The 21,049-nt window shown below is 36.7% G+C and overlaps 1 protein-coding gene across 5 annotated transcripts in view; it reads left to right on the top strand.

Annotated features, from left to right (window-relative positions):
• EML4 (EMAP like 4) overlaps positions 1–21,049 on the top strand; it is a 152,809-nt gene that overhangs the window by 75,584 nt on the left and 56,176 nt on the right. For all 5 annotated transcript variants that reach the window (XM_071577643.1, XM_071577659.1, XM_071577651.1 and 2 more), the window contains exons 2-3: positions 5,600–5,782; positions 16,523–16,652. In XM_071577643.1, the coding sequence (XP_071433744.1) occupies positions 5,600–5,782; positions 16,523–16,652 (313 nt within the window). The remainder of the gene's footprint in view (positions 1–5,599; positions 5,783–16,522; positions 16,653–21,049) is intronic.

Below are 21,049 nucleotides of genomic sequence, written 5' to 3'. Positions count from 1 at the left end.
ATATATCTTTTTCTTACTTTAGCTGTTTGTAGGGAACTAAAATAAGATGTATCTATGAATTGTTAAAAAAATCTCATGAGCTATACAAGGAAGACAGTTCGATCGACATGATGGTCCTCATGCAGCATCAGCCCTGAGGAAATGAGTGTGTGTGACAACATGCATCCTTCCCAAAAGCCTAAAAAACTGTCTTTGGAAGAGAGAAATTTAATGTTTAGCTAGTGTTGGAAATGCTAATATACTGCACTGTCTACAGTCAGTGGCTTACCTGTACATATCTCAGAATATCTGCATTATTGTTCTATAAAGAAAGAGCTTACACTTTTGTATGAGATTGAGCAGTGTAATGGTTTCACTTCAGTACAGAAAAATTGGGAGATTAAGTAAAAAGAATGAAAAACTAGCAAAGGAAACAAAAATTGTGTGGGGTAATTGATAGAATTAAAGACCACAGTCTTGCATTTGCAGGAAGTGAGAACTTGGGGAGAACTTCCCATTCCATTTCCATGGCGCAAGGTCTAATTCTAGGGGCAAATTAGAATTTAAGACAGTATCATTTGGGACAGGGAGGAGCTCTTTTACATGTTTGTGTTGTGTGTTTTAATTCCCATTTTTATGTTCTTTGCTTGACTCACATCCTTTACAAAGCTGAGATAATTTGTCTGTGGGGCTGGCATTTGGAGGAGGTGAAGAAGATAGTGGGCAAAAGCATGGAGTTTAATTCTACTGGTTTGGAGGTTTTTTGACAATTACGAATTACAGATATGGAACACAATTCTTGATCTTTGCATCTTTTCTAATCTAGTGTTAAGACAACTGATCTGCATAAAACTGCAGCATTTTGTTTCTTGTAACATGGTAGGAAAACCAAATTTGTCGGTTTGTTTCCTGCATATTTGAGCTGATCATAGTACTGGTGAGAAAGGGTTCTTTCAGGCCAGATCTTTCTACTAGTCAAAGTAAATTCTGTTGCTTTTATCTAATAAAAGGCTCTTACCACACTGGGGAAAACAGAAAACTCTGTGGGTGCTTTAACAGACAGGGGTTTAAAATTACCTGTGGTTTGTGTGGCTTTATTGGCTCAAACGTAGGATTTTCCATCCTGGGTTTCAATTTCCATGTGCTGGAGTTTGTAGAATTTGTTTTTCTGAAGTGCTGCTTCTGTCTAAAATAAAGCCTTTACTTATGTTTGGTGGAGGCTGGGAGGAATTGACTCAGAAAAGTGATAATGGATGCTCTGGAATTGCTGAGGGTGCTCAGAATAGATGGTTCCGTAGTAAGACACATTTTTTTTTCGAATGTAGCAGTTTAAATTTCTCCTAGACAGTGAATGATGAAGGGTGATGCTTTTCAGATGCTGTTATCCTCACGTATGTACCTGCTGGTGACATGTGGGGAGAAGAATGATATGTGGCTTGGGAGGTTGATTAAATACCATCACTATGTACTGGATACCCCTCTTGAAGTTCCTGGCCAAAGTCTAAGGGGCTTTTTGAACTGCTGCCTTGTTCAGTCTGCTGGGAGTGGTTTGGCACCTGTGACTGTGAGGAGTCCCACACGGAATAACATGTCTCTTTAATGCTGTTCCTTGCCTGAAAAATGAACCCTAATTTTTGGGGTCATCTTTCTGTCTCGTGAATACTGAATACAGAATATTTCTTATTCCAAAAGCAGGGGATGAATTGATATTTTCCTGGCTAAAATTAAAAATCAAACTGATGAACTGTGAAAAATAACAAAATATCTTATTTTGAAAGTTACAGTACTGTATGGTTAGACTTAGTATGTTTTTGCAGTCATTTGACTACCAGTACTTTTACCTTAAATGTCTTTTTAAGACTGAAATACCTTAGATTCATATATGTTTGGATGTCTCCTTGCTGCTACCAGCGAGCACTTACAAATTTGTCGCTATATTTACTTAATTTACTGGTTTAGTAAAGTAAGAGTGGCTTATGAAGGCCTGGATAGATATCTATGTCAGCATGAGGTAAAAGGCAAATGTTTAGGAGTGGGAGAAGAAGAAGAAGAGAGGAGATGGGACTTTCTCTTCACAAGTGACTTTGTTCTTGTGTAAGAACTGTTTCCACTCTGAAGAGGGAAGGGCATGCCCTTGAAGGAAGTTTTTTGTTTAAACTTCTTCTGAAGTGTAGTTCTTTAGATTATTATAAAAAGTATTTTTAATGAAAGAAGAAATCTGTAAGCAATTTTGAAAACTTACTTGAAGAAAAGGTGCAATTTTGTATTTGTTGAGTCTCATGGATTGCAGTTGTGTTTACTTTCAAGACATCTTCTTTTAAGCTAATCCCTGTTGAGTTACTTTTGAAGACACTGCCAAGAAGGGCATGTTGGAGTTGAGTTCAATATTTGCTGTAATGAGTGAGGTATTTGGGTTGGGAATCTTTCATTTTAATTCTTTAATAGTTGCAAGGGTAATACATGATTGTCATCACTTGAAACAGATGCTGCTTCTGTAGAATGTTAAAGAACAATAAAATGTCTTCCTAGTGTGCTACTGTATTCTTTGATCAACCAAAATATTCCTGATTTCCCAGTGATGTTCTTGCTCTCCAGCTTCTTTTGATCACTGTTTCTCATGTGCTCTCTCTGCAATGCAAAGCAGCTGCTGGTGATTTGAAACCTCTTTTCTCCAGTTATACACACAGAGCCCGTTGCCTTGCTTGGTTTTGAATCAGCTGCATGGCTTAGCCTGCTGTGCTTTCTACTCATGTCCCTTTATACAGCTCTGACCTCTGACAAGCTGTAGGTTTGTAGTTGAGTTTGAGGGTCCTTCTGCCTCTGTGTTGTATCAAGGCTCAAGCCTGCACAGCTCACCGAGGAGAGCATCAGTCAACTCCTCTGCCGTCTCCTTTTGTATGTTGAGGAGGTTGAGCATTGCAGCTCACCCTTACAGGGCAGAAAGATTTGCTCTCCTGTTTTTTGAAGTTTCTAATTAGTGACATAACTGTGGCTTTGGGAGCTGAAGCAGCCAGGTAATGTGTCCTGTTTTTGGGGTGCTGGGGTTCAACAGGAGCAACCTAGTCAATGATAGTAGTTGATGGGAGAGAAAGATGTCCACAGATGTGTAGAGCACTTGCATCTGTGCTCATCAGAAAGACTGGTCAACAGTGGAGCCTTTCCTGGTTTGGTAATTACTATTATTTGGACTCCACACAGGGAATGTGGTAATATTTGGCTTCTAAAATGATCATTTGACATAGCTACTTACTGCTTTTACAAATGTTTTATAGTAATCTGCTGTATATTTATACAGCCTGGGAATTTATCCATAATTTATCTATTATAAGACTGTTTAACAGTTCATTAATTGTAGGCTTTGGCAGACAAGGAAGCAAAAAATTTAAAAAATGGTTTACGTTTTTTTTCTTTGTCTTTTTTTTAAGGAAATGTCAAACTTCTCTCTTCTGTTTGTACTGCTCCCCAGTGTAAGATGAATTATAAAGTTTGTAATATTTCCAAAATAATTGTTTTCTGCAGTGTTCATTCTGAGTGGTCCATTGCATCTATTTAAAGGCTAATATTTTAAGGATACTAGAAGTATGGATTATGTGAAACTTCTTTAAGTCCATTCACTTTGCTAAAGTAAAAGCTTTTCTTCATGGATTAATGTACATTTACCTTGGTTCCTTTTTATATGCTATGTAGCTATGTGTGCTTGTAGGAACTTATGGTAGCTCCTTAAAACAGATGAGGTTTCATGTTTTGAAAATGAGGGTTTTAATAAAAGATTTTTACACAATCCATCCCAACCTGGGGTAGCTGCCACAAGTCTGGATTTGTAAAGTCCTACTGAGAGAGCATTGGGTATGCTGGGCTGTAGAGTCATTAAAATAAATTTTCTTCATATAGGAGGTACAGTTAGAATGGTGCCATAAAGACATTTTGTTCAGAGTTGTTCTAGTCTGTTCTCTCTGGATCTCAATCTGATTATCTGATTATTAATTCCCCTGCAGTTCTTTTTATCAACCTGAATGAATATGGTATTAACCATGAAGTGATACACTTCTGCATTTGGTTTAACCAAATAGTGAATTAAATCAATTTGCAAGTGTCATCTTGTAGGAGATGTTTTATGTGTGTAAACGTAACTGTTCCTTTCAGTTTAATAATAATTGTGAATACATTTCACTACTAACATTAGGGGTTTTTTACTAATTCAATGTAAGAATTTAGTTTGTGTTGTGTAGGTATTATTGTGATTCTTCATTTTGGTTAGTTCAATTCTTGGTCCTTCAGTAGTGAATGTCATGTTTTAATTGAATGGAAGTTGGCATTAAACTCCTTATTTTCTTTCATATTTAATTCATTGGAGGAATTTGGCTCAGTGTTTCTTTCGCTTTCAGGTTTTTAAAAAGTGCCCTTACACAGGTGTTTCTAAGATTAAGGCTTTTTTTTAGGGGAAAACAGAGTTTTAGTATTCTGGCTTATATTAACTTTTTCTCCTTTGTATGTCTTAATGAGATTATTGAACTGACGTTTAGATTGTGTATAATCACAGTAATAGTATCAGCTATTTACCCTTACATGTAAATTTATCATTTGTATTTTTTGCATAGAATATAAACTAAAACTATCTGTTTGTGTAATACAGGTAAATGTTTTAAACCTGTATTAGAATTCCTCACTGAGTTTTTAGTAATGGATGGCTAAAGAATTCAGTACCTTGTGATTGAGCGGCATATTCTTTTGCTGATTTTTTTTTTAGTGGTTGGCCTGTGATATATTGGGACAACCAAATACAAAAATCTGTTACGTGTTATTTTGGCTTGGCAGAAATAATGCAAAGAACTGTCAAAGTCAAAGAGTAAGCAGAAGCTGTAATTTCCTTTTTACCACTGAAGAATAGATTTTGCTGGGTTGGGGCTTCAGTGCTAATCTATCTCTGTGTGGCCAAACAGTTTTTTGGAATGTTTTGCTAGTGTACTTCTTTTTGTTTGCTTCAGGCCAAATGTTATAAGGTTGTATGTTTTTTAGCATGTAAAAAGTGGTGATGTGAAAAAAGTTAAAGAAGAAATTGAAATTAGGAATGCTGATCTAGACCACTTAAACTGAGGTTGCCACTTGGTGCAATTAGGTCATGGCTAGCAATAATACTTGTATGTTCAACTGTGGACTTTCTTCTTTTTTTCCAACTTTACAACTGGCTTTAATATTAAGAATCATAGTTAAAATTCTTAAGCAGTTCCAAAAGAATATATTGCAAAACTTTACCACAATTTTTTTACCTTTTTTTTTATTCAGTTGACTGTTTAAATAGGCTTGATTTCAGTTTTCCTTCTGCTGGGAAGAGTCATTTTCTTTCTGCACTATTCTAACAGAAAACACATAGCCTCTTGTGATTGTAAGAGGGCCACACTCCTTAAGCATTCTGTCTTAGATAATGATTAGTAACATATCTGTCTTGAAGCATTAATTTGATGTTTGACGTAATATCCATTCCTTATTTGCCTGAACATGTTTTTTTGAATGTCTTCTGTATTTCAGAATTATGGGACAGACATACTTGTGCTGTACATGCTTTTTTTCTGTGGCTTTTAGTTCAGAACAAACCAGTGAAATGCCTCTTTCTCCCATACAGATGACAGCATCTCAGCTGCGAGCACGTCTGATGTCCAGGACCGTCTTTCAGCCCTGGAGCTGAGAGTGCAGCAACAAGAAGATGAAATCACTGTTTTAAAAGCAGCATTGGCTGATGTGCTAAGGCGTCTTGCTATCTCTGAAGACCACGTAGCTTCTGTGAGAAAATCAGCACCAAATAAAGGTAAGCCCATATTTGGTAAACTCTTTCTACAGTCAGAGTGTTATCATATTAGAATGTTCTTCATTGGTCACTTCCTTTTTCCCATTTCTATCTCATTCGGAAGAGCAGATATATTTTGAGCTGGAGGGGTCTAGATTTTTAATAGTGGCTCCTAAATACATATGGTTGATAGATATCTCAAATATACTTACTAATTTGGCTGTTTGCTAACATTCTTATGTTCTTGTTGCCTCTGAAAATTACTCCAATTTCTCACTAAGAAGTTCCTTTTTCAATTGAAATGTTGGAATGCTTCACAGCTACGGTCTTTGACCTGCTGTTGCAGGTTCTGGGGCTTATAGATAGTTTTAAGTCTCAACTTTGACTTTGCCCAGAAGTTACTCAACTGAAAGGGCATATTAGAGGCTACATTTGCCCCTGCCCCTAAAAATGAAACAAAACAAAAATCAAAACACACTGTCACCAAATAAGCAGGCTTTCTGAATATAGGTAATTTTTGTTCACCTGCAGAGATAACTCACTACCAGTAGGTCTCTTGTAAAAAGTGGTCCTGTAGCCACTCAGCAATTTCTCTTTTGGTTAATCACTAGGAACTTCTACATTGCAACTTTGAATATGTAGGATTGTTTAAAAGTTAAACTAGATGCCATTTGCACTTTTACAGACTTCCCCCCAACCCCAGACGTTCCATTTTCTCTCTGGAGAACTGCTTGAATCAAGTTTTGGACTTACTCTAACTTAAAGTTTTGTATTCAAAGAGAATTATAGCTCTGTACATTTGTGATGTATATCAGGTCTCAGATTAAATAAATGCTTAGGTCATATTTCACATAATTCACTGTTCTGTTTCACCATAATTGCATGTAACCCCATCAAATCATGCCAGCACAGAGATGTCTGGGATCAATCCCTGTCTTTCAGCCTTGAAGTACACTATTACACCTGTGCCAGTATAACACCAAATGGGTATAACATAGTCTGTGTTTGGGTGACTGCGTTATACAGGCTGAAGATGCAAAAGCTGAAAATGCTGAAAGTTTGAATTATTTTAGATATGGCAGAGAGATCAAATTGCTTAATTAAGTGTTTTTGCAGTCTTTCTGCCAGATGGCAGGAAGTCATGATGCTTAATTGGCTTGGGCTCTGAATCCTGCCATTCTCTCTTGCTTGCTAAATGGTAGATTGTTGTCATCTCTGCTTATAAATGCAGCTTTTATAGACCCGATTTGCATATCTGGTCTGATCAAGATTGAGACTTCCTTTTTTAACTCTTTGTAAACAGAGCTCTGGCAAGTATTTTGACTCAATCACTCTACTGTCTGCTGTCCATTATGACAAAAAGAAAATGTTCAAGTGAAAAACTGTGGGCAAAATGCATGAAGCATAATAGCTTATTCTTCCCATTTAAATGCAGAGGAGCTGGGATGTGCACAAAAATGGCTAAAATCCTTTGGCTTGGAGCTGTCTAATACCCAGCAAATTTGTATACAGGCAGGGCAAACTTGCTGTGTTCTGCCAATTGCCTTGGGGCTGTCTCCTTTCAAGGAATCTTGGGACCATACTGAATTCTCTAGGTTAATTTTTGAAAAATAAACTAATTATTTGGAGGAGGCAGTGCAGAAAGAGGGTGGAATATCTAAGTATCTTCAGCTTGGTTGTATTAAATCTCTACAGATGAACAACAACAGCTTGTAACTGTGAAGAAAGACTTGGGGACAGGGATAGATATGTACATGTATGATCTAATATGTTGAACTTACGAGTTATGACTAATTGGTACTATTTAATTAGTGGTGGATGTGTCCCTATTGTGTTCAGTTACCTAATACCACCAGTAAGCACATTACTTCACCATTATTTGTAAAATCAGGTGTATATAGATAGTAAAAAGGCATCATATAAGAAAATGTTCACATATAATGACTGGAATTTTGTAAGAGTCTAGAATTAGAGTTGAAAAAGAAGCTTGATATTAAAACAAGTTCATACGTAGCTTTTCACAATACCTTAGGTTCTACATTTGATATTTGTGTTTTTTCGTTCAATAGACAAAAAACTAAATGTTTACCATAGATAAATGTATTATTTTCTTGAATGAGTAGGATTAGCAGAAGATCTGAATTACCATACAAAAATAGTACTTAAGGCAGTAATTAAGTTTTCTTTGAAGTATTACACAGGTACATCACAGGCTCTTACTAGTTGAGTCGTGATTGCTGCAGAAGGTAACTGTGTTGCTTCAAAACTCGTTTTTGTGTTTGTGATCCTGTCAATAATCTGGATTTCTGCAATACAATAATTGCAGTTTCATGGTAAATATTATAGGTAGGTTTTCTTAAAAAAGAAATGCTGAAGCTTTCAATCACTGAAGTATTTTTCTTTACGGCAGCCCTTAAATACATACTGATGTAAATAATGAGTAAAGAGTGTAGACGTGTCTATAGATTTCTGAATATATTGAGGGAGAGATGTGTTTAATTTCAGTTTAAAACAAACCGAATTTATCGTAGTACCAGAAAAACCATCTTGAATCTTTCCTTCAAACCAAGGGAGTTTTAATCTGAGTATGAGGCAATAACTAACCTGGTTTGAAGGAGTTTTCCCTACTTTTTGCTGAAATGAGTTTTCTAAAATCACTCCTTTTTTTTTTTCTGTTACCACCTCAGTAGTGTCTTTGAAGAGAGATTTTTCACAGGCTAAAAATAAATGTTGTGAACAGACTGTGAATCATACTGAAATGGACAAATCCTGATCACTTTTTCACTGCTTTTTCCTATTCTGAAGTTGATGGCTCAACTTAGTGCAAAAAGCAATCTCTTCATCCTTTGTCTAGTTTGTCTGCATTGCACATCTGGTGATCTAATTATGTCCTTAATTTTCTTCCTCCTTTATTTTAGATTGACAGATTGTAACAGTAGCTGAAGATAATGTTTTTGCATTATGCTTCAAATCTTAGTTTTTCTTTTTCTTCCTACATTTGTGCCATGTGTTTCTTTTGAGCTTAGTCTAGTCTTCAGTGAAAAAATTCATGTGGGCATGGGGAGATTTTTATTTCTAATTCACGGGCTATCAGTCAGGAGGTTGCTACCTATGATTTTGTGTGTCCAGCCCTGTCTCAGAAGCAAGTTACTCTTCATACAGGGATTTGTGAACTGTAGAAGATAAGATAAAGGGCAAGAGTTTTTAGCCACTGTAGTGCCTCCTAGTAAAGTATGAAGTGGAGATACTGTATAAGGAAAATACTTCTAAGTAGGGATTGCAACAGGATTAGCACTTGTCTGTATTTTGCAGTGAAAAGCAGGCTGTGAGTGTTTGCATGTGACTTCTCAATGCAAAGTTATTATAAATAGAGATAATATTTTCAAAATAAAAAGGCTGTGATAGTACTTCACACGGTAGCTCTGCACACAGCTAAGAATAACTACACAAAGGAGAATTTACGAGGTCTGAAAGCAGTGTTGAGGATTGGAAATGTGTAGGGGCTTGGTTAGGGATCAGATCCCCAGCAGTTTACAGGGATCATAGTGTGGAGGTGTGTTTCTGGGATTTTTTTTCCTTTCTTTCTTTGTTTCTTTTCTTTTTTAATAGATGGCTTGGTAAGAAGAATTTCTTTGGTGGGAAATTCTTTGCTTTTGGCAGCTCTGTGCTCTTGTTGCCACATGCCTCTGCTGTTGATGCATGATTGATGCTGTTAACATTCACGAAAAGTTCCAAACCCAAAGATTACCTGGACACTGAAGAAAAGAAATGCATAAAGCAGTCTGGTACTTGTGGCTGCCAGCAAGATAGATTGGCTCGCAGCTGGTGCCTGGTAAACCTATTAAAGTCTTCCAGGGTGTCAAAATGTGTGTAACAGGAGAGTTCATCCCTCAGGCTCTGGGTGTGTGGACAAGTTTGTGGCACACAGTGGCACCAATAAAATATCTCAAACTAATAATTTCTCTGAAGTACGAGCTTATGCCTGAAAAAGTGGCCACCTACCAGAAAGTACATCTGATGTCTGCCTATAGTGAAACAAAGAGTTCATGTCCTTTTTCTGGACTCAGAAATAATGAGAAGGCTTTACAAAGGTTAAGCCTCTGGAGGCACATTTCCTATTGCTTGGACAGGAATTGATATCAAATAACTCCTATGCAAATTCAGCTCACAAAGTGAAATTGATTGACAGTTTTCAGACTGGCAAAATAAGAGACATTTTATTTTGCTTAAAGTAGTGATCTTGGGGACCTGCAAAAGCAGCTAAGTACTGGAAATGCAGTTGGTGAGCATTGTTTACTTTTTTTTCTTTACTTTTTCCTTTGTGCAGTGGACTTGTATAATAGGAACTCATTGAGCTTCCCTTTTCCTGCTCCTTTCTCTTGCATGAAATGATGTGTCTCATCAAATTCTCTCTCATTGCACTAATGTAAACAAAGCACTTCAGATATAATTTTTACCTTATTTCAACAATTATTTTAATAACATTGTCATTTTGTTTTATGTTAACAAAAATTGGCTTCACGTGGGCAGCAAGGTTTGTTAATGAAAGCATAAGATGACTTAGGCTTTGTGGGTTTTGAATCCTAAACCAGAGTCCTAAAAGCAGAGATGTTTTAATAGCTGTGTATTTATTTATATTTATATAAATAAATTTATATAAAACATATTTATATTGTCTAATCAGTAAATGTTAAAGGAACGGAAAATAGAAACATAAATAGGAAAATGCTTATGGTAGTGGTAGGACAGAAGTTCTTATCCACAGTCTCAAAACTAACCTGGTAAGCTTGTATGTGTATCATTTTACTCATGGGAAAGGTCCAATTGAAGTTTGCAGACTGTGTGCTTGCATAACAAATAATGAGACTCTTGAGATCTTGATACATTTTCCAGGTATTGATTTTAGTGCCATCTGTTTTTTCTGCATTAAAATTATTTTTTCTACATTTCTTCCTCATTTTTTCCTATCTTCTTATTGTTTTCTTTTTCTTCTGTTATGCTTATTATTTTTTATGTTATTTGTGTATTTTCCTTTATTCAAAGAATTTGGATCTAGAGGGCATTAGTGAACTAAGGGTCACTAACCAGCTACACCAAGTTTAGGAAAGAGAAGTGAAGAAGAAAGTTCAGGGGTTTTTTTTAAACTTCTATAACTTAGTAATTTTATTCTTGTTTATTGGAGAAGAAACTCAAAGCATTGTAGAGGATTATTTTTCTGTTGTGGTGGTAGGTATCCTTATTCTTTTTTCATATGCTTCTTACAGTTCTGGGTATGTTTTGTGAATCTGTGTACTTTTTTTTAGAACAGTGAGCAGATTTTCCTGAGAGGTGCTCTGCTGTTCTCCATGATGCTTCTCAAACTAAGAATTGCAGTGTTGGAAGAGTTCAGTATTGCCATTAACTTTTTCAAATAAAAACTGTTTGTTGTTTGTAACACTTGAGTATCTTTTTTTGTCACTGTTTGCCAGAGTATTTCAAATAGTTTCAAATTATCATAGTTAAAATTTTATTTCCTCCCCTTAGATTTAGCGCCTTTGGCAATTGGTTGAGCAAGTAGATGGAGCCTCTAGGGAAGAATAGGAAAATAATAAGGTGGGAGGGAAAAGGAAAAGGGCTGTGTGGTTTGAACAAGCAATTGGGCAAAGAAATCTTTGGTTTCCATGGGTAGTATGTTTTAAAATGCCTGCCCAAAGAGCAGAGCCATGGCTCCCCTAACACCTGAAAAAATAGTTTTATATCTCTAGGAGGATCATTTAAAGTGAAAAATGTATGAGTTAAGTCCCTAGCTATAAAAGTTTTGCAGGAAATCTCAAAATAAGTATTTAATTGTTCTTAACATTTTAGTGTATCTACCTGTTACGAGAGATTCACTTGCATCTCAAGATATTTATGCATTAGCTGTACAAACTGTTGCATATAAACATGCCTCTATTGAGACAGTTCATTTCCATTTAATAGGAAATTACAAATAATGTATGCTTAATTGCTGTTAGTTAAAATTTGTGAAATGGGCCCTCATTTAAAAAAAAAAGATATGCATTTTTTCTGCTAGATATAATTATTGTAAGAAAAACAGTTTGTTGAAACTTAATTCTGTCTTAAAATTTGATTATTAAATACGAAGCAGTACAACCCGTAGGTAGTGGACTGAATTATTTTTCTTGATTTTCATTGTTATTGAGACCAGTGTCTGACCCAGACCTGCAATACTTATTAATGTGATAGAAGAGAACATTTTTTCTACTTAAGAAGTCTCAATCAAGTTTGACTCTCACTATGTAAGTGAAGTAGTTGAATAAAGCAAAATGCTGAAGAAAATACTTCTCTGCCCTTCTGAATACAGTACTGTCATTGAAACAATTTTTAAAGCTCCCAATTTATTTCTTTGCCAGCATCTTCCATGAACTGAGGGACTTGACATCCTTTGAAAGTTTGGAAACAGAGCAGTGACTACAGTTAGCTGCTTTCACAAAATTCATTATAACATCTTGAAATAAGTTTAGGATTTGTTATAATTTCTATTTTATTCTCGATGTTGTTATATTAGGAAGGAAGTGCAGATAAAATCTTATGTTCTGCATCTAGAACTATTTCTGCCTGTTTTTCTGCAGCTCACCTCTGTGGGCTCTCTGGAGAATTACACTGTACTTCTTTAGTAAGAGTACTGAATTGGTTAGCTGTCCTTCCAGGAATCAGTTTTATTTGCACAAACCCCCATGATATGTGATATGTTTGAAATATAGAAATCTTTGTAAACTTTTGCTGAAAATGAAGTTTTTGAAGGTTTTTGAAGGACTTGGGTATTGGATGCCTTAATGAAGAGGAAAAAAAAAAGCTTTAAAACCTCCACTTTTTATTTTTTATAATGTGTAATTTGTTGAGCTTTTTCTTTTAAACCCATTTGAATTAAGTGTCCAGAGAAATTCTTTTAATGTAGCTACAGCTAGCTACCTTAAATCAAAATTACCCAAAGAGAAAGAAGGGTTTGATTTCCCTTTGTAAGAAAGACAACTTACTTGTCAGGGTATCAGCAAATACAAATATATTAAGCAAATTGTTCCAGTAAACATGACTAATAACACAATAAACTGCATTTTAACCTAAAATAATGTAACTTTTGGGATTGGGGGGGAAAAAATGAATTACTAACTGATCCTCGGCTTGTAAGTATGATTGGAGAGAAAAGCTGTCATGTTATCACAGGACACACATTTTCAAAACTTAACACTGTCTCTTGCAGCTTGGCTCTGTTTTTTCCCCAGTTAGCTAATCAAGGCTGATAAAGAGTTGGAAATAGATTTTTGGTTTATTGTGGTCTGTTTTTTTCTAATCCTACTTATCTTTCATTCACGCATTTGGATACTCAACAGATGTTAATGAAATGCTTCTTTTGAACTCAACAGATACTATTCTATGAAAATTATCAGAACAGAGGTGAATCCATTATGCGTAAAAGACATTTTTTAGCACTTTGATCTCTGACAATTTGGCTTTAATCCTGGTCACCATACACTGGCATTCATTTTAAGTTCAGTTTATGTCTGGCTTTTGTTCCAAACTAGCAGATAAATCTGAGTGCTGTTCAGTCTGAACAATTTCAGACTGTTTATGCTAGCAGGTGACGGATGACATGATATTGGCAGAGATGTGCAGCCTCAGTGCTGGGAGAACTCAATTGTTTTAGTGTATTGATCTGGAATCTCTCTTCTCCTGTGCTGCTTCATTATTTCCCAGGTCTATGAAGCAAAGTCATTTGACTACTATGAAGTACTATATCTGCAGTGAAGAACGTTGTCGTGGTGTTAATTTTTGACATCTTTTGACTGCAGAAATGCCTTGGTTAAAAGTTATGAAGAGAGTTGAGTGGTTTGGACTGGAGTGTCTGCTTCCTCAGAGTTGTGACACAGCTGGGAAGATCCCCACTGTGTGTCTCTGTGGGCATTCAGACTTTACTGCTTCATTGCCTGGGATGTGCACAGGGCTTAAATTTACCCTTCCTTCTCATGGATTAAGATATAAATCCTTTTTCTTTGCGTATAATTGCAGATGATAAATTGAATTCCCCCCTCCCCTCTGGCCCCCCCTTTAAAAGTAGGTATTCTAAAAGTCACTTTTGAATATCTGGTTAAAATGCAATATATAGAGAGTTCTGAAGGGGTCTTGGTTCTATGGGGTGTTGGGTCTGGTGTTCAGAAATGTTTGTTTGTTGGAGTTTTTTCGTTGGTTTTCTCACTTCTTTTACATTTTATTGCACATTATGTGCCACACCACTGTAACTGGCCAAGATTTTTTTCTGAAGTATAAGAAAGCCTGATGTATTTTTAACACTTAAAAAAAAATGGTCACTGCAGAAAGCCTGATATATTTTTGACACTTGAAAAAAAATGGTCACTGCAGTTTTTATCTGAGTTATATTTATTTGTTAGTAATTTTGCAAGAATGGTTTTTGCTTTGATTCAAAAATCTCAGTCTCAAATGTTATTTTTGCATGTCACTTGTTGCATTGGGAAGCACTTTGCAGATCTACCGTCAATATCCACTGCACTGAAAAACAAGTAATCCCAAACCTGCTGTCTGGTTTTCTTTTTTTATTGTATTCATTGTATTGTATTGTTTCATCATTGCATGGAGCAATGACCATTCCTGTCATGAGTACTTGAGACTACACTGATAGTGAGTTTTATTTCTAATCAATTTTGTCCTTGCACATAACCGGGAACTAACACTTTCATACCTATTGGTGGGAATTATTCTAGATGTCCTAAGTAAACAAAATGGCTATGTGCTCCTTGTTTGATAAAACTGACCTTGTATTGCCCACCGTATTGAGCTCCTGTGCCCTGTCTGTAGCACTGTTGTTCTTTACACTTTCCACTGAATGCTTTCCCCGCCGTACGGGGAATTACCGCTGTTCTATCTCCCGATTCACGTGTCTGGAAAGCCATGCTAGTGCTGGTTGGAGAGGCATTAATCTATTACAATGAGCAGATGGAGATGTTAAGGTCATATGCAGTTCAAGAGTGAATCAAAGGCCTTGATATTATGCATCTCCACAAAGAAGATGATTTACTTTGTCGCTGAAAATAAAAGATCCTGATTTATAGACTTCTAATAGTAAAAGTGCTTTTTAAGCTCATGGGCTTTTGTTTTTGTATTTGAGTTACACAGGGTAAAAATCTCTTGAGCTTTAGAGGGTTTGTACAATATGTTAACTTCTAAAATAAAATCCATATTCCAAATGTTTATGTTGCAAATAAAGCAATCTCTATAATGTACTGGTTGGAAGGAATCACACCAAACTGATTTATACAGAATTTAGGAAGAAAATAATCATTGAAGTGTTTCTGGTTGTGAGGCTTTACTTTCTTCAGATTTCCCTTTTTCTCGTTTCTGCCTGGGATATTCTGCATGCTCCTTTTTGTTTTCCTGATCTGAATTTCATGATCCCTGGTGCATTTGAAGCACTATATGTTTAGTGCAAGTCAGCCTATTTCTGCCTTCATCCAAATAGTTCTGAAATCTGATATTCCCTTTGTGGATATCTCTTGTATATGAAGTGCTTGCTTAAAATAGGAATTAATTTACCTCTCAACCTGCCTGATAGAGCTGTGATGTGACAAATGGACCAAATGCTGGTATTGTTCAAATGAGGCATCTGTGTGAGTTTGTCCTCTGTACATAGAGCTGTTGATTCTCCCAAATTGCTTTTTTACTCCTCACTTTTATCTTCCATGTGTGGCCTCATACCTTATCCATCTCACACTATTCCAAGCCTGCCATGAACACAGACCGGTTACTTTTCTGTCGACTGTGTCCTTTATGCTTGTTGCTGAAGTCAAAGTGACTGGTTATCATCACCCCATGCGATGCAATAACAACTTGCTGTTTGTGAAATGGGGATGTGACAGAGAGATGAGCTCAAAAGTGATCACTGATTTTTGGATGTTTAATGTGAGGTCAGCCCTGGGATTTTTTTCACGGCATGTACTGCTTCAGAGAGAAAAAGCAGGAGTTCAGAGAGAAAAAGTAGGAGTTTAGTGCTTGGGAGGAGGACTGTGGAAATAAGGCAAGCACACAAAAAGGGAGAGACACAAAGTAGGAAAGGACAAAACATCAGGTTCCAGTAAAATCCCTTGTATTTCACTGGCATGCTGTGGCAGAGGCAGGTCTGGGAGTTAATTGCCAGTCTAGTGTTCAGCTCTGAAAATAGAAGAGCCTTTGCTCCCCCTTGTCTTCCTTGCAATCCCCTCCCACATTCACTGCATAGTTTTAAATTTCTGCAATGAGTGAAGTGGGCATCTGACAGACAACAGCCTTCTTCGCATATACACTCTTGATTCATCCCTGGAGAGAGTCTGTAGTGTTCACTGGATGTGTCAGATGTTCTGCAGAGTGAGCAATATCAGAAACTTAATAGCTATACCATAGTGGGTATACTGAAATGTATTTTAAGATGGAAGGGGCAGCTGAAAAAAACCCTGAAAATCTTGATTTTTTTTAAAATCCTTAGAATCCCAGTCCTTAAATATCTTAATAGATATTTCATGGCAGTATATGGCAGTAGAGAAGCTGACCCCTCTCAGGGATCTTCTTGGTCCAGCTGCCTAGGTTAAGGCTTTCATGAGTGTATGTCATTGGATGGTTGTCCTGAGTGCTCATGGTGCTGCTGTGTGATCCAGGGACTGAGAGCTTTTTGTTTTTCGGACAGACCTTTGGATGCAACTCTAAAACCTTGTATTCTTCAATATTACTTTTTTCTAGGTCAGCCAAGCCTCCGAGAAGCTATCTCGATGTCATGTATAACTAATGGAAGTACAGGAAGCAGGAAAACAGGCCACAGTTCATCTGTTTCTGTTGCCAAAAAAGAAACTCTTTCATCTGCTGCAAAAAGGTACAAAATTGTTACTAGAATTGAAATTTTTATATATTAAACTGCAAATCAAATGGACCAAGAGTTTGATTTTTGCCTCTGTACAACACTCAGCAGAGCTACCTGAAGCCTACTAAAGCACGTACACACTTTGGAGATGTACCATGTTGTTGGGCTGCTTACAGCAGAATTCTAAAGAGAATTCATAAATGGAGAGTATTTCTGTAGTGTGTAGCATCCACAATGAATTCTCACTAGGGGATTATGCAAACATATTTCCAGTACAAATGGGATTGTTTTCCTTCTGGTATTCGTATGCAGCTTTCTTTTTTTCTTCTCAAGGAAATTAAAGAACAAAACTGACTTCATTTTCTAGAGTGTAAATAGTAGGCAATAGCAAAATAGCTATGAAACACTAGTGAATTGTTTAGGATAAAAGTTTACATTTTATCCTAACCCAAAATATGGTTACTTGGTGTGTATGAAGAATATCTATATCAGATCTCAAATATGTAGAAATAACATTGCTTGAGTAATTTGTTAAACTAGCTAAGAAACAAACAATAGTGGTTTTCCTCCATGTAATACTTTCAGCTTCATATGGTAAACAAAGTGTTTGCTTAACTGTGTTTTTCTGTGGGTCTGTTAGACCGTGATTGCATGGCTTCTTGAACAGTAGATTTTGTACCTGTTCCTATTTGTTGTGAAGAACAGGCTGCCAGATATAGCCACGGGGCAGAGAATACTCTGATGTGTAACTGTGGTAAGTTATGTGAACAAATTCTTGGCCTCTGTAAAGTACTCTGGTAACTCCAGGGGCTGGTTTATCTTCTAGGGTGGATGTAAATACTGTGCTGTACAACAAGACAGGGAAATGATATACTTCAGGGAATAAAAATGCTGCATGCAAATATAAACTGTATGAGAACAAACTAGAAAAAGCTTTAGTGCCATTTGGAACTTGGAAAGCAAGGGTAATGCCCCACTCTTCGCTCTTCTCCATTGTGTAGCATTGCATATATTTAGTTTTATTGAATTCTTATGTTTACTTTTCAGCAGTAAATTAGACAGTGATCAGTGTATGTCTCTATCTGCTAACATGACAGGCACAGGGACATAAGACATTCCTGCAAGAAGGTATTTCTTAGTTAGCACTTTTCCATTAATCTTACCCCTGTGGCTTTTGGCACTTTGATGAGAGCCAGTCCAGTTCCCGTGGTGTTCAGCTTGCATTTGTGCTGAATCATCTTCTTGATTCATTGGCTGCTCAACACTTGACTGCATAAGAAGAGCAGAGTGGAGTTGCTGGCATCCCTTTCATCTGAGTTACGGTCTTTAAAAGGAGACCTGGATAGGCCAAAAGAGGAAAACCTTAATATGCAGAGGCCAGTTCTCCCTGGGTCCCCAAATAACTGTCAAGGAGCAGTTTTGGTGCTTTCAGGGTAACTGAAGATATATGGCTCCCTTCTTCAAGACATGTTTTAGAAAGGCCTAGGAAGGCTCTTTAGTTATCTTTCCAGGAGTTCCTTTCACTCCCATGTCTTTATTCGTTAAATTTGTTTGGTAATTAGAAGAACACAAACTTTTTGTAAAATTACCAGCTCAAGAAAGGAAACATAAGTGAATGTTAATAGTAGTCCCATCTTACAAACTCAGGGTAACTGTGTCTGTTTCTAACACTTGTGGTGGTGATAAGGGGGGAGGCCAGAGGATGCTTCACCTCAGCCTTTCTCCAAGCTAAAGCTTGAATTGGTGCAGCAAGTGGACATGGTCATCTGTAGATACAGAATTAACCTTTAGATTCTAAACAGACCCCATAGCCTGCCTAGGGGTTTTCACAGTCGAACTATATGTAGACATACATCTAGTCAACATAACAGAAGACCTATTTGTGTCCAAACTGTTACTGCTGTTGAAGTTTAGTGTCTGTGTTTTGTGTGGCTCTGTAGAGCTGTCATATATGAGAATTTCTACTATGAATGAGTAGTTTAATTTCCTGGACTATTTAATCTTGTTCTACCAACCTGAACACTGAGATCATAGAGATGATGGGATGACTGAGTAGCTCCACAGCAGCAGCATTTCTCATTTCAACAATGGCGTGCTAAAATATCAGCTATCTCTAAGACCAGAGCCCAGGAATGTTCTGTGAACACCAGGTAGATGATGTCCCACTGAAAGAGAGGAAGTCACAGAATCACAGACTATTCTGAGTTGGAAGGGACCTACAAGGATCAAGTCCAACTCTTAAGTCAGTGGATACAGGGGATTGAACCCATGACCTTGGCATTATTACGTGTTGAGAAAATTTCAGCCCTTTTGTCTGGAATGGAAACAGATTTGTGTTTTGTACAAGTAAACAAATAAAAATCAACCAAATAATGACTGTCAGAGACCTGTTTGATCATTTTGCTTAGGACTAAACATTCTTCTGAAAACAGCTTCTGGTAAGAATTGTCTTTGTGTTTCAGAGTGACTACACTCCGCAGTAGCTGCCAGTGTGTTGTGGTCCAGAGGGTGAAACATTGCACTAAGTGAAATTAAAGAAGCTGCAAAATTAGGACAGAGAGTAATAGCTCTCAACTGCTCCGATATAGACTGAAGAAATGCCTCATTACTTTGGGTTTTGGAAAGAATTTTTGTATGCATTAAGTGACTGCTTCCCAGAACAGTTAGTTTCTAGAAACCCACAAGGTGCTGGGTGTGATTTGGTTTCATTTGTTGCACAAGACCTAGTTGAAGAAGTATTAGTATGAGAGCCACTCTGTAATAGCCAGTCATAATACAATTAAGCTGAAGATTTTAGCAGAAGTGAGTTAACCAAATGAATTCAGAACAAAGATATTCACTACTCAGACTGCCACATATCTACATGATTTTCTTCCAAATTACAATGTCGGTCAAAAAAGGAAGCCCACTTAACCTGTGATAGATAAAAGCACTTAATTGAAATCCAAGGTGTACCTTGTGCTGCAACCCAGCAAAACCAGAGTGCTCCAGCAATTCTTGTGGCCCAGCAATGAAGTTAAGGAGTGAACCTAATGGCAAAGATATGAAATGGTTAGTCCACAGCAGACAAGCTCAGTGAAGAGATTCCCACACTGAACCTGTGGTTTCTGGGAGACGGATCAGATGAGCTAAATGAGTAAGAACACAGAAAATACGAGACTGAATTGATAAATTAGATGATATGGGGCTGTCAGCAGGTGGCATTCACCTGAGCTTGCATGTAGAGGATGTAGAGGTTAATTTAGGGATTGCTAATGTCTCCTTGTAAACAGATGTTACAAAAAGTATAGTAAAAGGGTCTACAGATAATGACCTCATTGGAGCATTCTGTTATGCTACCATCAGATGCCAGGTGAGCCATTGTTCTGACCAAGCAGGAACATTCTTTATAGCAATGCAAGGTGGACTTATGGAGGTCATTATGTTAATGTGTTCTCTCTCTTCCTGCTTCCCTTAAGTCTTTTATGATTATCTGACTGTATTTTAATATCCTCAAGTAGAGGGAAAAGGTAAATTGGAAACATGTCTTCCTGAAATACTATTTTGTTAAAAAAATATAACAGGAGAAGTCCCACATTTATGAGATTGTGAGTGCAGAGGTCTGTGGGTGTACTTCTCATAGGAATAGAGAGATTTGTTTTCTTTAGTGACTAGAGATTCCAAGAATTTATTTCATTATTCTGCATTTCTTGCAACAGACTGCAAAAAGAGTAAGTATAGTGTGCTTTACATCCAAAAATGCAAGCTAAGCCTTCTGATTAAAAAGTAATAATTTTTTTATGCTTCTAGTTAATTAAGGACTTTGGGCTATAAATTATTAAACAAAACCCCAAAGTTCTTCAAGCTTTGTTCTCTGTGATCTCTTTTATGCCCTCAAAAAATGTGAAAGCTCTTTGTTGTTTTCATCTTTTTTTTTGAAAAGAAAATGTAACTCTGGTGGATTATATCAACATCTTAAATTAGCTAATATGGTTCACAGTAGAAATCCTGAGTGATTCTTAAAATGTATTTTGAGTTTTATATTATTATTCATGTTTTGACCTGTTTTTTAATGCTTTGCTTCTCTGAAAGCAGTTGGAAAAGTTGAACTGATGTAAGTGTTGGGGGCTTTGCCTTGGTGGTAGACGGCACACTTCCATTGAAATAACAAAAGAAGCTAAAAGAGAATCTTATTTATTATATGTTAAATTGGGGCCCCATTTTTATTAATTTATTTTGAATGCTGTCTTACTCTTTTCATTGTTTTTTGGGAACCGGTAAGTGGAAACACTATGAATTAAGATCATGCAAAGCTTTGAGGGGAAAATTGGTGTGAGGGAACAGAAATCTGGCTTCTCCTGTTCAGAAAGATATTGTATATTTTTTACTTTGCAGGCTACTTTGACCCTAAGAGGAAAATTTTTCTTTTT

Source organism: Pithys albifrons, chromosome 2 (assembly GCF_047495875.1).
Source record: "Pithys albifrons albifrons isolate INPA30051 chromosome 2, PitAlb_v1, whole genome shotgun sequence".
Taxonomy (NCBI): Eukaryota; Metazoa; Chordata; class Aves; order Passeriformes; family Thamnophilidae; genus Pithys; species Pithys albifrons.
This window is presented reverse-complemented; position numbering and strand designations above follow the sequence as displayed.